We start from the raw sequence: 13759 nt of genomic DNA, 5'->3' as shown, positions 1-13759 counted from the left end.
ATTACGATCCTTTCACATTTTCTTGGTAGGGGAATGCGACACATTAGCTTTGTCATCAGAATCTTTTAATTTGTTCACAATGAAATGAATTTTTGCTCAAAACAAGAAGCCAAACATTTTAACTTTGTATCTACATAGTACTGTGTGGCTATCAAAATAGTTTATTGTATGGCATTAGATTTCCTTTTAAATCGGAACTGGCTGTATCAACTGTTGTTATGGGGAAACAATCAACAGTCATTATCCGAAATCAACTTTAGTGCACTTACATGTCATGCTATTCAAAGCTGACATTTTAACTTTCTTTACCTCTAGGGGTGATGATTTTTTAAATTTGTTATTGTATTATATAAGTTTATTGGGTCATTGCTGTGATGTGTAAAAAGTGCAGTGAAATTCTTACTTAAACATGCTAATTAACATGCAAAATATCCCTTTCTCTGATGCTATTATTGGTGACCACAACAATCTTACACAGAAACATCTGTCTTCCTTACCATATTAAATATCCATTCTGCTAGTCTGATTGTTGTACACATCAAAATTTTACCATTAAAGAAAAGTGCTCATCAGGGTATTGCCACCAGCATAAAAGGTTCTCGTTTCCTTCAAAAATGCCCCTACTAAGAAAGGCTGTCAATTGGCTGAAACTCACTGCTTCACAATTAAAGATACTAAGATTAGCTTTGCCTTATTAGTGTAGTGTTGTTACTATCTGCATATCAGGCATTTAAAAATGGCACATGTAACAACAATTGTGTACACAGTGTATTTCCACCTATTTACTAAGTTTTGTCCTCCTAATATAGCAGTGCTGCTTAAAATGGACTGCAATTCCTAGCAGCCCTGTGAGCAGTGCGCCATTGGGCAACATTGGCTGGTGCCGCAGGGGGTACTGGGAGAAAGAAGATGAGTTGCTGAATTTAAAAAGAAGCCGGCAAAAGAACAATCGTGATAGTCTGTTGTGTTTTCACTGCTACAGCAAATTAATAGGATTATAATCACCCCCCTCCCTGAGGATTTCAGTTTTCATTGGATTTGTGTTCTTAGCCTGTGTCTGCTTGTTTGTGTGGTTTCTTCTAAGTTGGAAAACTTCACTACCTTTGAAGGAGGCGCCAAACTCCTGCAAGTCTTCACTGAACAACTGCAAAACAGCAGAATAAAGCTTTACTTTATATTCAGGAGGCTGTTCACAGAGGTTTTCACTTCATTCATCATTTTCATCTGCATCTGTGAAACAGGACCTCTTTCTGGATGGTGTCACAGGAGTTTATAGTTAAGTGCCTAGTGTTTTGTCAGTTTTCTTGGGTACTTTGACACAGGAAAAAATAAGTCAAATACCTGCATGTTGGTGTCTTAGAACAATCAGCAAGAGAGTATTCACTCTTTAAGAGTTGTCATGTGCAATCTTTGTCACTGTCTTTTTGGACCTCTCAGTATTTGCTGTTAAATGTAAAAAGTGCCTCTCTGTGTTTCTTATGCAACATTGGGAGAAGTTAACAGCTCAGAAGAAACAATAAGGCAAAAGTAAAGGAAGTACCTGAGCACGAACAAAATGGTTAAAAAAGGTAAGAGGAAAAAAGTCTAGAAAATGACTTCAACTTCAGGATCCAGCAGATGACTCACGGTTTTGGACTAGGGTGGCAAAGCAGCAATATTGCACAGAAGAGCAAATGTATTTTGCAGCAAACTCTTGGGTTAAGACCTGCCTGCCTTGTAAAATACTGGTAGGTGTGTCTTTGTTTGGTCCTTCTGTCATTCTTCATATCTTACTGCAGAGTTGTCAGTAGAGTTCGATGTGCATTGTAATTATGGGCAAACAATATTATTTTATTTCTACAATTTACAATAATCATTTTTTTCATTTATAGCATCAGTTATTTAAGAGCAGTGTGTTTTGTATTGGTATCTGTAGCTAGTAAGGAAGTAGTTCAGTCAATCATGTCCCCAGATTTTTTATTTATTTATTTTTGTTCCTTTTGTTGCTGCTGTAGGGATCAATGGCTGACTCTGAGTTGGAAAAATGACTTGGGACTTCAGAACAACTTTGCAACTCATTTTAACTAGGTCTATGTTGCAATTTCTTCTAAACAATCCTAGTGGAAATCTTGTACAGGTGAACTCAGTCCAAAGGAAATTAGTGCTGTTTCCTATTCACTGATCAGTCACTGACAGGTGAAGTGAATAATATTGATTATTTCATTACAATGGCACCTATCAAAGGGTGGGATATATTAGGTAGCAAGTGAACAGTTAGTTTTTGAAGATAATGTGTTGTAAGCAGGTGTAATGGAAGGAGTTTTCTCTGCAAAGGTGAAATAAAGAGAGGAAGGGGGAATCAAGAAAGCAGATGGGCGTTAGTCGCTTCAGCGCAGAATCAGCTATAGAAACTATCGAGAGGCTTTTTTTCACATGCAAGCATATTACTGTGTCTTCTGGTATCAGGCACTAGTCTCAAGGCCGAGTAGAAGGAAAAAGCGCCGTGTCCCGTGGAAGGAGGGGGTGTGAGAAACTGATCACTTCTGCATACACTGCTTCCACGTAGGCCGCTTTTGGGCAAGGACACCTAATTAGTATATAAGGGAAGGTTCTGCCCTCAGTTTCTTTGGATGCTCAACCGTGGGGAAAGGCGCAACCGCCCGGTATCTGATAAAAGGCACACGGGGTTGATCCTCTGACGAGACTGAAATGCGGGCTCCCTCAGTCTACTGGTCTAGGATGATGGCTCTGGGTCTTTAGATGTATGTTACTGTATGTATGTATGTTATTGTAAGTATAGGTTTGTCTCTTTAAGCATATATATTTATTTCTATAACCCATTCATATGTATTTATATGTTATAATTGAATAAGTAAATTTTATTTAAGTAACGGACCTCTTCTCTCTGATTTTTGCCTACTTATGTTTTAATCCCTTGAACCATTTTCCCAAATCAAAACAGCAGGAAAAGGGGGTAAGCATATGGACTTAGGGTCAAACTAGGGCTGAAATGATTTCCCCGAGAAACTCAATTAATTTGATTACTAAAAATCACTGAAGCAAATTCTTTGCATCAATTCTTTGTTTAGTTCATATAATACAACTAAGAGAGCTCGGTGTGCTTCGCACGGATAATTATTAGTGTTGAAAAACACACTTATGCTATGGATACATGATGTGAAGACATGATTTGATGGACCGGAGTGCAAAATGGACAAAGAAAATGAAAATAGTGAGGGGTGAAGCGAAGAGACAGGCCAGAGAAAACGACAGGAAGTGTCAGAAATGTGGTTATCATTTCAAGGTGAAAAAAAAGAAAACTCTGTACAGTGTGTCAGTTTTAAAACTGAACTAGCCTACCACAATATCACAAAATCAATGCTTCAACATCGCAACAGGAAGCATCCAGTCCACCGAGAAGACCTGACACAAGGTAACATTAACATTAGTATTTAATGTAAAACAATATGACTGCTAGTTGAGAAGAAGTAAAGAATGTACATTAACAACGGCTAGTTAAGAATGCAAATCAATATGATGACCAGTAATGTCATCTCTAAGTTAGCTAATTTTTGCAAAAAGAAAATCACAACAGAAAATAAAATGCAGTCAGTTTGAGAAAGCCTGAGCTTCTTTCATGTTATTATATTAATCACACACACCCTACTACAGAAAGCAAAATACTAGGTTCTAGGTGTTTTTATTGATTTATGCCGTAGTTTTAGGCTGTATGTATAACTTTTTTTTAAAGTACTTTGTAACTGATATTTTTGTATTTATTTGTTTTTGCGTTTCAGACAATGTTTTCTAAAAAATGCAGAACATGATATGGCACTTAAATGCACCAAACGGCTTTAAGTTTTGACAAATAACTTTACTGTATGCAATTTAAGCAATAAAAATATTTTTTTTTTTCAAAAAAGGAAATCAATTAACTGTTAATGTTAAGACAAATGTCTTATTTTCTTTTCTGTATATTTATTATTGCTCTAAAATAAAGCAAAAGTATTTCTTATCCGATTACTTGATTATTTGAAAAGAGTAGTTGGTAGAACGCTCTATTACTTGAATAATCAATTGCTGCAGCCCTAGGTCTAACTGTGATAGCTAGACAGGTCTTGTGGGGTATGTCCGTTATGCACTGGATAGTACCTACCAAAAGTGGTCCAAGGAAGGACAACTGGTTAACATGCAACTGGGTTATAGACACCCAAGGCTTATTGATATGCAAGGGGAGCAAAGGCTAACCTGTCTGTTCTGATCCCAGGGAAGAGCTACTGTATCAAAAAATTGCTAAAAAATGTAGTGCTGACCATAAGAGAAAGGTGTCATTACAGCTTGCTGTGTAGCTGCGGACCAGAGTACCTATGCTGACCACCGTCCACTGCTGAAAGCACCTAAAATGTGTAAAATGAGCTTCAGATCTAGGCGATGGAACAATGGAAGAAGGTGACCTATTCTGATTAATCATGTTTTCTTTTCGATTATTTGGACAGTTGAGTGTGTGTGTGTGTGTGCATCATCTATCTGGGGAAGATTTGGCATCCGGATGCTCTATGGAAAGAAGGCAAGCGAGCGGAGGCCATGCGATGCTTTGGTCAATGTCCTGCTGGAAAACCTTGGGTCCTGGCATTCATCTGGATGTTACTTTGATGTGTACAATCTACCAAAAGACTGTGGCAGACCACATACCCACCTGCATGACAATGGTATTTTCTGATGGCACTGGCCTCTTTCTGCAAAATAATATGCCCTGCCACACCGTAAAAAATTGGTCAGGAATAGTTTGAGGAACGACAGCTTAAAAAGAATCATGGCCTAAAGTGAATGAGAATCTGCAGTGTGCATTTCCAACAAGAACCAATGGGCTAATTAGAAAGTTATAAAGTGACTTAAATATTACTATAAATATAAAATCTACTGCTCACTACACAGCTTTTGATAATGACACAAGGTAATATTTTTCTGATCAATTAAAAAAGAAGGCTTTCTAGTCCAAGTTGCTTTAAAATAAAAAATAAAACAAAATGCATAGAACCAGGTAAGAAATTACATTATTATTATATTTACATTTAATACCCATTAGGTAACAAGAAACATTACTAATAGCATTAGGTTACTAGTAGCATTAGGTAGTCATTAGTTTTGATTTCTTAAAGGGTCTTGGAATTTGCAATACTTAATATGAAGTTATTAAATACAAGCACTCTCAAAACTCCAAAAATATACTGTCTATACAATAAATATGTCTTATTGATTTGAACATATTCTGGAAAAAATGAATATTTGACCAGTTTTCTTTTACACCAACAACAACAACAACCGTAACCTCAGTGATTGTGGATCCCATTATTTGGGAGTGACATACATGTAAATTTTGCACTGAACCTGATCTATGTGTGTAAGAGAATTTTTGTCACACATGGATGAAATTAGTCTTTTTGACTGCATACAATACACATCCTGCTAAAAATAATTATGCAAAATGTACTTTTGTATAGTTTTCTGCTAGTGGGTTTATGAATTATTTTCTGTTATAAATATTCAAGTAAATGTTTAGAAGTACTGCTTATTTAAAAAAAAAATTGATTTGCTCACTCAAAAATGTAATTATTTACCTATAATGTAAATCACTTACTTTTTCTCTTCTATGCTTTTCTTCTTTACTTATATTATCTGAAGGAGCTATATCACCAACAATGCACTCTGCCATGTCATGGATAAGAGCTAATTTTATACATCTGAAAGAGAATAATACACCATGCAAGAAACAACATAAAAAGACAAGTTCTCATCAGCTTGAAATATTTAAAAAATACTTTAACTACAGGAAGATGACATACAACAAGATGAATAAAGTATTACTCTACTCAAAGGTCTGCCAACTACCATATATACTCACAGATATGTTCTCCTGCGGATAAGTAAGGGCTTGATTTTAGCGTATAATTTCTGGTATTTTATAATGTTGGTTGTATATGTCAACAGCAGAAGACTCACACTATTGGTCCAAGAGATTATGATATGCTAACAGCCACCTGAGAGAGTAACCACAGAGCACAATGCCTTTTTGTTTCTGTGTATTGTGCCTATGTGACCACGCGGTAATACTCAAACTATTCCGAAGCAAGAGAGACAGCCCTACAGCTTGGTCTTGGTCCTTCACTCACTGGAGTTTTCACTTAATGTGCATGGAATCCTTCAGTGAGCAAAATCATCTAGATGCCCCTGGATAAAGCCCAGCTAAGGGATAAAAACACAGATCATTGATATTGGGAAGTAGGAAATACAGTATTGGGTATCTGACAGGATGATAAACTATGGCAAGAATTTCATGATTCCGATCATAGGATATGTGATGTTGTCAACATGAAAGGTAAGAACTAGTGTTCCAATGGAGAAATGAATCATCCATCCATCCATTACCCAACCTGCTATATCCTAACTACAGGGTCACAGGGATCTGCTGGAGCCAATCCCAGCCAACACAGGGCGCAAGGCAGGAAACAAACCCCAGGCAGGGCGTCAGCCCACCGCAGAGAAATTAATTAGATTCAAACAATTACATGTTACATTACTAATTTAATATACACTTAAATCAAAGGTTTAAATCACTCCTTGCCTTCCAAATAAACTGAATGCGATTAATACGTGCATACTGCATTGAAATTATGAAAATGTTTTATTACAAATAATCTATTAGACCGATAATTAACAAATATTAAACTGCATACAGGCAAAGTCATAGTCCAATCACCCAAAGTATTACCATACTGTAGTTTCTATACATATGTATGTCATAGAGGAGGGTTGGGCAATGTCGGTCCTGGAGAACTGCAGTGGCTGCAGGTTTTTGTTCCAATCCAGTTTCTTAATGAGAAGTCAATTACCGCTGATGAAGCACTTATTGCTTAAGTGACATTTTGATGCTTCATTTTAGTGGTCTCACTTTCTAAGGTTCTCCATCCTTAACTGCTTATTTCCATGTTAAACAGCTACATTCACTGTTTTAATGGCTCCTTATTAGCAATAAGATGTAAATGACGAAGCAGTCAGCAGTTCACCATCTAGCTTGTTTCCATTCACATCTGTCCATGTTAATCATGCACTGTTTGATTTATTAAAACACAATAGAAAATGTGACAGATGATTCAGCTTCTTGACAGACAAAAGCTCATCTTTTTGTTTAACATACACCAAGTAGTACTAGGGTGTTGTACCATTAGCCATTATGGATGTAATGAGAAGTCAAACAAAATAAGATGTCATTTTGATCGATTTCTCATTACATACAGCCAAAGTAAAACAAATCTTTTACTATCTGCCACTAACACAATATTCAACACACAATGGCTGTGTCTGTTAGGTCCTAGGCCTGCAGATTGCTCCTCTCCCTCTGAAAATCTGAAGAATGACTGACTGGATAAGGCAACTGCTCACAGTTTTATTAGTATAAATTACAGAATGATGTGCCTTTGAAAGTGCATCATTGGTTCATTATTTAGTCTTACAATGCACTAAAGTATTATGTAGTCAAAAGAAATACTACCTGCATGCAATATGTGAAATTTGTTTGGCTATGCAAAGCAAACTGCATGGTATAATGGGATTGCTGGATCCAGTTTATTGGACGCACTTAATGTTAAGGGTTTTCAAAGTGGTTGCTAAGAAGTGGTGGCTGTTGCTGGGCGTGTGTACACATTAGTATGTGGCATTACCACTGTGATTTAATGAAAAGCTGAGCTTCACTTACAGGGCTTGTATGAACCTTGTTAAAAAAGGGTACACTTTTAATGAGATAAAAACATTTCCCTTGACCAAACATTTGTTTAAAAGAATTTCATGACAATTACTTTAGACTGCCTTGCGGCCCAGTTTCTGCATTTTGTTAAGAGAAAACATATTTAAATTTACTGATCTAAACCCTGTCTGTTTCATGACAACAAATCTTCCTAACATTTCTACTAATCCGTGCCACACACAATAACCAAACACAATGCTCTTAACTGGTAGATTTAGGCAACTAAAACAGCTAACCACATGTATTATGCTAGTAGTACAAACCCATCGGAATGATGAAAAGACAACAGTCTGTAACCGTATACAAAAGTACTTACACATTTCCACAACACATACTCCTGCAGACAAGGTATTTAGCACTGATGGCACACCACAAATTACATCTGTGTTAGGGACAGTATGGATTGGCTAACCCTTGGCTAAATATTTTTTTATTTTCTGATAGCTTACAGTATTTTATTGGACTTCTGATTAATGGAGAAAGTACCTATGTATAACTGGATAAATTATTTATTAAAAGATATTTTTGGCACTGGTGCAGGATCTGAAAAGCCTTCAACCTGATCCCAAAAGACATGCTGATATTATAACTTGAAAAAAGATTAGCTCCTATGTACTAAAAATGTGAATTACATGTATCTAACATTTTTGTATTATATTTTATGTTGCCTATTTCAGAATGAAGTAAACATGGATACCGAAAATCTCAAAATAAGAATAATGCTGTCACTGGATTTATAATGTTACATCTTCTAAGATTCCTTCTCACCAAGATTACTCCCCTTCATATGCCACAGTCAAGAGATGGACTACTGAATTTTGCTATGGCAGGATGTCTTTCAAAGGTGAACCAAATTCTGGCCAATTTAAACACAGACGATAGCAGAAAATGTTGGCAACTATGTAACAAATTCAAATGCGGAATCAAAGAGTGACAGTGTGTGAAACTGTTATCTGAAACAATAGGGATTAGTTATGAGTCATTCTTCATGAACAGTTAATACTAGAATTCCTGAAGCCTACAAAAAAGTTGAAATGCCAGGCCACCTTAAATTCCTTTGCACCTCTTCATCAGTGTCTTTTGTTTTGCAAATATGTCAATCAGCACAAACAGTCTGCTATCCTATCCACCACCAATGCAGCTGAAATTCTCCCAGCTCAAGTCTGTTTATCTCAGAGTGAGGTGCCTGGAATTGTATAGGGTAAATAATATATCGTTATTTGGAATACATACATTTCATGTGTGTTCCGTGCCTACAATGATCTGTGTAAATGCAGTATGATAGGAAATGCAACGCAAAAAATGTTAAACACATAACTAAAACAGAAACTTTTCATGTAATGACAAAATGCTGATGTGAAGTGTATAATGTGTGAAGTCTGAAGTCCAAATATCAAATAAACACTTTCACAAAAGGTATAACAAAACAAGTGCACCTTTATTCACAAATATAACCAAAGAGAAAGAAATTATGTTGCTGTCAATATGTAAAAACCAAAACCTAAATATCAATTGTATGGCTGGCTTAGAGGTAAGAACGGCAACTTCTAAATCAAGAGGTTGTAGGATTGATCCCGGGTCTACCCTGCAATTTACATTTCGAATAGGGAGCTGTTTTTATTATTACTATCTTGTATATAAATGTCTACTCGTGGAAGTCTATGTGTCTGTCCGGCCCAGAAGGTGGAGAGGTGGAGTTGGGGTAAGGGCACCACCTCTGAGGATACACAAGCGAGGCCAGCATGTTGGCAAAACGAAACCTCCAAAGAAAGTCACTCGCTTAGCCGCTAATACAGAAACGAGGTGAGCACATCGGCAAAACGGTATCCCTTTTACTTTTCCTCCCGCCACTAATACACAAGCAAGGCAAGCACATCGGCAAAACAAAAAGAAGAAAGACAAAGTCACTTAGCTGCTAAGCCGCGAGCACGTTGGCAAAATGAAACCTCCTAGGAGAGAGATGCCCAGAGTAGTTCCTTTCAATTACCCAATATCTCTACATTTCAAATTTGTTTCTGATAATTTCAATAGCCCAGCCCGAAGAGGTAACGTGGGTCCTCCTCCCCATGGGCTCACCACCTATGGGAGGGGCCAAGGAGGTTGGGTGCAATGTGAGTTGGGTGGTGGCCGAAGGCGGGGACCTTGGCGGTCTGATCCTCGGCTACAGAAACTGGCTCTTGGGACGTGGAATGTCACCTCTCTGAAGGGGAAGGAGCCTGAGCTAGTGCGCGAGGTCGAGAGGTTCCGGCTAGATATAGTCGGACTCACCTCGACGCACAGCTTGGACTCTGGAACCAATCTCCTTGAGAGGGGCTGGACTCTCTACCACTCTGGAGTTGCCCCCGGTGAGAGGCACCGAGCAGGTGTGGGCATACTTATTGCCCCCACTGGAGCCTGTGCATTGGGGTTTACCCCGGTGGACGAGAGGGTGGCCTCCCTCCTTCGGGTGGGGGGAAGGGTCCTGACTGTTGTTTGTGCGTATGCGCCGAACAGCAGTTTGGAGTATCCACCCTTTTTGGAGTCTCTGGAGGGGTTGCTAGAGGGCATACCTTCTGGGGATTCCCTCGTTTTGCTGGGAGACTTCAATGCTCACGTGGGCAATGACAGTGAGACCTGGAAGGGCGTGATTGGGAGGAATGGCCCCGATCTGAACCCGATCGGTGTTTTGTTATTGGACTTCTGTGCTCGTCACGGATTGTCCATAACGAACACCATGTTCAAGCATAAGGGTGTTCATATGTGCACTTGGCACCAGGACACCCTAGGCCTCAGGTCGATGATCGACTTTGTGGTCGTGGACTTGCGCCATATGTCTTGGACACTCGGGTGAAGAGAGGGGCGGAGCTGTCAACTGATCACCACCTGGTGGTGAGTTGGCTTCGATGGTGGGGAAGATGCGGTCAGACCTGGTAGGCCCAAGCGTGTTGTGAGGGTCTGCTGGGAACGGCTGGCAGAGTCCCTGTCAGAAGTAGCTTCAACTCCCACCTCCGGCAGAACTTCAACCACGTCCCGAGGGAGGTGGGGACATTGAGTCCGAATGGGCCATGTTCCGTGCCTCTATTGTTGAGGCGGCTGACCGGAGCTGTGGCCGCAAGGTGGTCGGTGCCTGTCGTGGCGGCAATCCCGAACCCGTTGGTGGACACCGCGTGAGGGATGCCGTCAAGTTGAAGAAGGAGTCCTATAGGACTTTTTTGTCCTGTGGGTCTCTGGAGGCAGCTGATAGGTACCGCAGGCCAAGCGAACGCTGCTTCGGTTGTTGCTGAGGCAAAACTTCGGGCATGGGAGGAGTTTGGAGAGGCCATGGAGAGCGACTTTGGACGGCTTCAGGAGATTCTGGTCCACCGTCCGGCGTCTCAGGAGGGGGAAGCAGTGCAGTGTCAACACCGTATATAGTGGGGATGGTGCGCTGCTGACCTCACTTCGGGCGTTAGGGTCGGTGGGAGGAGTACTTCAAGACCTCCTCAATCCCACTAACATGCCTTCCAATGAGGAAGCAGAGCCTGGGGACTCTGAGGTGGGCTCTCCCATCTCTGGGACTGAAGTCACCGAGGTGGTCAAAAACTCCTTGGTGGCAGGGCCCCGGGGATGGATGAGATACGCCCGGGTTCCTTAAGGCTCTGGATGTTGTAGGACTGTCTTGGTTGACACGCCTCTGCAACATCGCATGGACATCGGGACAGTGCCTCTGGATTGGCAGACCGGGGTGGTGGTCCCCTCTTTAAAAGGGGACGGAGGGTGTGTTCCAACTATAGAGGGATCACACTCCTCAGCCTCCCTGGAAAAGTCTATTCGGGGGTTCTGGAGAGGAGGGTCCGTCGGATAGTCGAACCTCGGATTCAGGAGGAACAGTGTGGTTTTCGTCCTGGTCGCGAACAGTGGACCAGCTCTTCACCCTTAGCAGAGTCCTGGAGGGTGCATGGGAGTTTGCCCACCGGTCTACATGTGTTTTGTGGACTTGGAAAAGGCATTCGACCGTGTCCCTCGGGAATCCTGTGGGGGTGCTCGGGAGTATGGGGTACGGACCCCTGATAAGAGCTGTTCGGTCTCTGTACAACCGGTGTCAGAGCTTGGTCCGCATTGCCGCAGTAAGTCGAGCCCGTTTCCAGTGAGAGTTGGACTCCGCCAGGGCTGCCCTTTGTCACCGATTCTGTTCATAACTTTTATGGACAGAATTTCTAGGCGCAGCCAGGGTGTTGAAGGGGTCCGGTTTGGTGGACTCAGGATTGGGTCACTGCTTTTGCAGATGATGTTGTCCTGTTTGCTTCATCAGGCCGTGATCTTCAGCTCTCTCTGGATCGGTTCGCAGCTGAGTGTGAAGCGGCTGGGATGAGAATCAGCACCTCCCAAATCCGAGCATGGTCCTCAGCCGGAAAAGGGTGGAGTGCCCTCTCAGGGTTGGGGGAGAGATCCTGCCCCAAGTGGAGGAGTTCAAGTATCTCGGGGTCTTGTTCACGAGTGAGGGAAGAATGGAGCGTGAGATCGACAGGCGGATCGGTGCGGCATCCGCAGTGATGCGGGCTCTGCATCGGTCTGTCGTGGTGAAAAAGGAGCTGAGCCGTAAGGCAAAGCTCTCAATTTACCAGTCGATCTACCTTCCTACCCTCACCTATGGTCATGAGTTATGGGTAGTGACCAAAAGAACGAGATCGCGAATACAAGCGGCTGAAATGAGTTTCCTCCGCAGGGTGTCTGGGCTTTCCCTTAAAGATAGGGTGAGAAGCTCAGTCATCCGGGAGGGGCTCAGAGTAGAGCCGCTGCTCCTCCGCATCGAGAGGAGTCAGATGAGGTGGCTCGGGCATCTGATCAGGATGCCTCCTGGACGCCTCCCTGGTGAGGTGTTCCGGGCACGTCCAACCGGGAGGAGGCCCGGGGAAGACCCAGGACACGCTGGAGGGACTATGTCTCCCGGCTGGCCTGGGAACGCCTTTGGGATTCTCCGAAGAGCTGGAAGAAGTGGCCGGGGAGAGGGAAGTCTGGACCTCTCTGCTTAAGCTGCTGCCCCCGCGACCCGACCTCGGATAAGCGAAGAGAATGGATGGATAATTTCAATAGTTTATAGGACCCTGGGATTTTTACAGCATTGGATTACTCAGCTAGTCTCTATATATAATCTTCATTTTGATCTTGATTTTTGTTTGTCTGTGAATGAATTAGAAGAAGAAGCACTAGATAGCAGTAGAGAGACAGCTAAAAAATAGGCATTGCATTAAGAATCTCCTTCAGGCTTATACTACTGAAGACTGTAGTACTCCAGTCACACCTCAAAACATGGACATTCAAACTAAACAAATTGTTGTGCTTTAAATTAACTAAAGAGATCTTCATTTAGATCTTGATCTTTGTTTGTCTGCAAATTCCACGCATGAGTAGACCACCTTCCAGTTTAGTACGTTGTTGTTACTCACAATATCAACAATGTGCCGGAATAAGGAAAGGGGTGGTGGACAGTGTTACGCTGGGTAGCTCCTTAGGCCTGGTTAGAGAATGAGATTGCCGAAGATAAAAGGTACATGCCTACGTAACATATGAATGAAAGAAAGACAGTGGGTAAAATGAATGACAACATAACAGCACGTTCCGGAAATTATTACTGTTACGTTGTAGCTGGCGAGTGCTGCGCGTCTCACAGTTGTACCGTGGCTTGCTCACATGTCAGTGAAGTGATCCCTATTTATGCTTTAAAGAGCCTGGATACCTATGTGTCCCCCTTTTATTACCATTGCTCCGTGTATATTCCCTTACTCTTTGGATTGCCACAAAGCAACCTGCGAGATTGGAGAAAGGTTGAGAAGACATCGTGAGAGGAAACGACAGCGTCGTGAAAACGAGAAGCACTGTGAACGGACAGAAGCAGAAATGCTCCTACACCACCACATAATTACTATTCGGACAGTGATTCCGAGTAGGCCGTTCCTATCGAATCAATATCCAAGGGTTTTCTTTTGTAATTTTGTTTCCCTGATAAAAAATCATAATGCT

General features: G+C 41.5%; 1 protein-coding gene across 1 annotated transcript in view; it reads right to left on the bottom strand.

Moving 5' to 3' along the window:
- hddc2 (HD domain containing 2) overlaps positions 1 to 13759 on the bottom strand; it is a 35168-nt gene that overhangs the window by 3901 nt on the left and 17508 nt on the right. Inside the window, exon 3 of the mRNA XM_039748402.1 lies at positions 5618 to 5720. Within this exon, the coding sequence (XP_039604336.1) occupies positions 5618 to 5720 (103 nt within the window). The remainder of the gene's footprint in view (positions 1 to 5617; positions 5721 to 13759) is intronic.

This window comes from Polypterus senegalus, chromosome 3 (assembly GCF_016835505.1).
Source record: "Polypterus senegalus isolate Bchr_013 chromosome 3, ASM1683550v1, whole genome shotgun sequence".
NCBI classification, from domain to species: Eukaryota; Metazoa; Chordata; class Cladistia; order Polypteriformes; family Polypteridae; genus Polypterus; species Polypterus senegalus.
The sequence above is the reverse complement of the archived record's forward strand: the minus strand, read 5'-3'. Positions and strand labels throughout refer to the sequence as shown.